Source organism: Triticum dicoccoides, chromosome 5B, assembly GCF_002162155.2.
Source record: "Triticum dicoccoides isolate Atlit2015 ecotype Zavitan chromosome 5B, WEW_v2.0, whole genome shotgun sequence".
In the NCBI taxonomy this organism is placed as follows: Eukaryota; Viridiplantae; Streptophyta; class Magnoliopsida; order Poales; family Poaceae; genus Triticum; species Triticum dicoccoides.
In genome coordinates, this window is record NC_041389.1 from 628,167,648 (window position 1) to 628,170,608 (window position 2,961).

Here is a 2,961-nt window from a genome sequence, read left to right on the forward strand (position 1 = left end):
TCCCCTCCGCTCCCGCCGCCGCGCTCCACCCTCCTCCAATCCACGCCCCGGAGCTCCCTCCCCACACCCTATCGCCACATCCTCCAATCGCTTCGCCAGCGGCGGCGTACTTCCGGCGACACCACCGGACGGCGGCGAGAAGGAATAGATATTGATAGGCGCAGCAAAACGAAGCTTTCCTCTCGCCAGTCTTCCATCTTACTCCAAGCCCACCTCCACAATGGCAGAGCCCTGCAAGATTCCTGCTGCCATGGTAGCCGAATCCGTGGAGAGGTCATATGTGCTCAAAATAGATGGATACTCAAGAGTGAAGGGGCTACTGAAGAACGGCAAGTTCGTCGCCTCCACCCCTTTCAGTGTTGGAGGCCACAACTGGACCGTGAAATATTACCCGAACGGTTGCCCCAAGTACTGTGACGATTTCATATCTCTGTATGTGCACCATGAATCTGCCGGTGCCAAAGAAGTGAAGGCGAAATTGTCGCTCAATGTGCTTGACAAGAATGGGAATCCGGTGCCTTCCTACACCCGTACCACCCCTGTGAATACTTTCTCAAGGAAAGCTCCGACCTGTGGCTACTATGACTTCATCCCGAAGGATGAGCTTGAGGAGTCGGCGCATCTTAGAGGTGACTGTCTCACCATCAGGTGCGATGTTACCGTCTTGAAGGAGATCGAAGAAGCAATGGTTCCTCCAAGCGACCTGCACCGGCACCTCGGTGATCTCCTGAAGAGCAATGATGCAGCGGACATGACCTTTCAAGTTGACGGACAGAGATACTCCGCTCATCGGTGTGTTGTTGCCGCTCGGTCGTCCGTCTTCAAGGCGGAGCTCCTCGGCGCCATGGAGGAGAGTTCCGGTAGTACCATTGTAATCCGTGACATGGAAGCTGATGTGTTCGAGTCCTTTCTCCATTTCATATACACCGACTCGGTTCCTCCAGCGCTTGATGTGGTGATGGCCGGACATCTACTCGTGGCGGCTGACAGGTACAACATCGGTAGGCTGAAGGTGATATGCGAGGAGAAATTATGCAGTCACATTGATTCCAACATGGTGGCTACCAGCTTGGCTTTGGCTGAGCAACATGGTTTCCGTCGTCTCAAGGAAGCTTGTTTGCAGTTCCTTGCTTCTCCGTCCAATTTGGAGGCCATGATGACAAGTGATGGCTATGAGCATCTGAAATCCAGCTGCCCAGCTGTTCTTAAGGAGCTGATAGCTAGAATCATCCCGGCTGAATTTACATCAGCAAAGGATATTATCATGACAATGTGGAAGTAATGCCTACCATACCATTATCATATACTGTCATCCAAAATTTATTACCAAAGGATATTATGCTACATCTCCATGTATCGTGTATGTTTCAGAATAAAAATGCTACTTATCAATCATCCAATCGTTCATGTAACAAGAATGGTTATTTTCTTTTCTTGTGAGATAAAATAAAGTATTATAGAGACTGCCCATGTGCGTGCCTTGTATCCTTGATTATCCATCGTGCATTAGTTTAATTATTATTTAGTCGATTACTTCATGTGTGCATGGTTAGGTTCAGCTGGATGCAGAATTAGGATCATCCTTGTTTCAATGCCTCGCATGGATGGTCTAGACGACTGTTTTTATCCTTTTTCTTCAGCAAATAGAAGCTTCATTACCCCCTGCTCGTTTATGTGAATTTTAGGATCATGTGTTGTAGTTCAGTTTAAAGCACTAAGCAAAAAAAAATATGCATGTAATCGTCAGCCACTGATTATTAATATCTTCTGTTAGCTAATACTCTGAGAAGTTGTGAAGGGTCATTGGTTATTATTCCCCTCTGAATATCGCTGGTAGTGTTGTTGTGTGAAGGACTTGCTATGCTGCTGAGGGTTATTCAGACATCAGAGTTAGTTTTTGAAAAGTCAGTTTTGACTTTTAATGGAATTGTAGGGAAATAGTGTTTTTTGTACTAGTATGTTTCTGCTGAACACAACCGCTCTGGTTCTGTGTGCTAAATTTATGTGTTGTGGGGAAAAAAAGGCAAGTAACAGGAAACTAGCGCCTAAGGTTATTTTGGTTGCTATCTTGTTGAGTAAATTGGCGGGAGGAAAAAAAAGTTGTTGCGGTCGAGTACAGAGAAAACTCTCTTCAAAATTGTGCTTCTGGTGTGGATGGTGATTTGTTCAGGTCGGGTATAACCCTTTGCCTGTTGTTCGGCCTACACAAAATTCTGAATTATATTTGCAAGTTGCAACACATTCAGCTGAATTATACAGTCGTTGGTCTTCCAAATGGTCAAGATGGTTCTAGGTTCTGAATTATTCTTTCTTTTTCGCACCACAGCAGATGGCATAGTCCGCAAACCATGACAAAAATTGTAAGCCATGTATGTGCTTAATTTCTATTGGAATAAATCGCTTGCACATATTTACCAGTCTAGTTGGTTCTCTGTTGCTATTTTTTGTTCAAAACAAAGCGCTCCGCCATTTTGTGGGAGGTGGAGCATTGGCTACTAAAAAGTTTATTTTTTTACTAGGTAGACGAAAAGTTTAGTTTGTGCTGGCGTCTCCTCGTGAAGGTAAACGAGTAGTACTAGTAAATGGCGTCTCCTCGTGATGCAAACATCTACTCCCTCCGTTCCCAAATATTTGTCTTTCTAGAGATTTCCACAAGTGATTACATACGGAGCAAAATGAGTGAATCTACACTCTAAAATAAGCCTACATACATCCGTATGTTGTGTCCATTTGAAATGCCTAGAAAGACAAATATTTCGGAACGGAGGGAGTAGATCGAGGTGTGAACAGGCCACCGTTTCCATTTGACTTCCAATTTCCTCTCTCTAATCTCACTCTATATATAGATACTACATGAATCAAAGTAGTATTTCCTCTCGCTAGTCTTCCATCCTAATCCAGGCTATACCACCAAGCCCACATCCAAAATGGCAGAGCAATGCAATATATCTGCTGCCATGC

General features: G+C 44.8%; 1 protein-coding gene across 1 annotated transcript; it reads left to right on the top strand.

Annotated features, from left to right (window-relative positions):
• On the top strand, window positions 1–1,388 carry LOC119306408 (BTB/POZ and MATH domain-containing protein 2-like). Its single transcript, XM_037582633.1, has one exon. It carries the CDS (start codon window positions 221–223, stop codon window positions 1,280–1,282), a length of 1,062 nt encoding a protein of 353 aa, XP_037438530.1. The 5' UTR covers window positions 1–220; the 3' UTR covers window positions 1,283–1,388.
• Window positions 1,389–2,961: the final 1,573 nt, after the last annotated feature.

Bases quoted from the DNA above. Each gene is read 5' to 3' on its own strand.
- LOC119306408 (XM_037582633.1), top strand. From the start codon at position 221: ATGGCAGAGCCCTGCAAGATTCCTGCTGCCATGGTAGCCGAATCCGTG.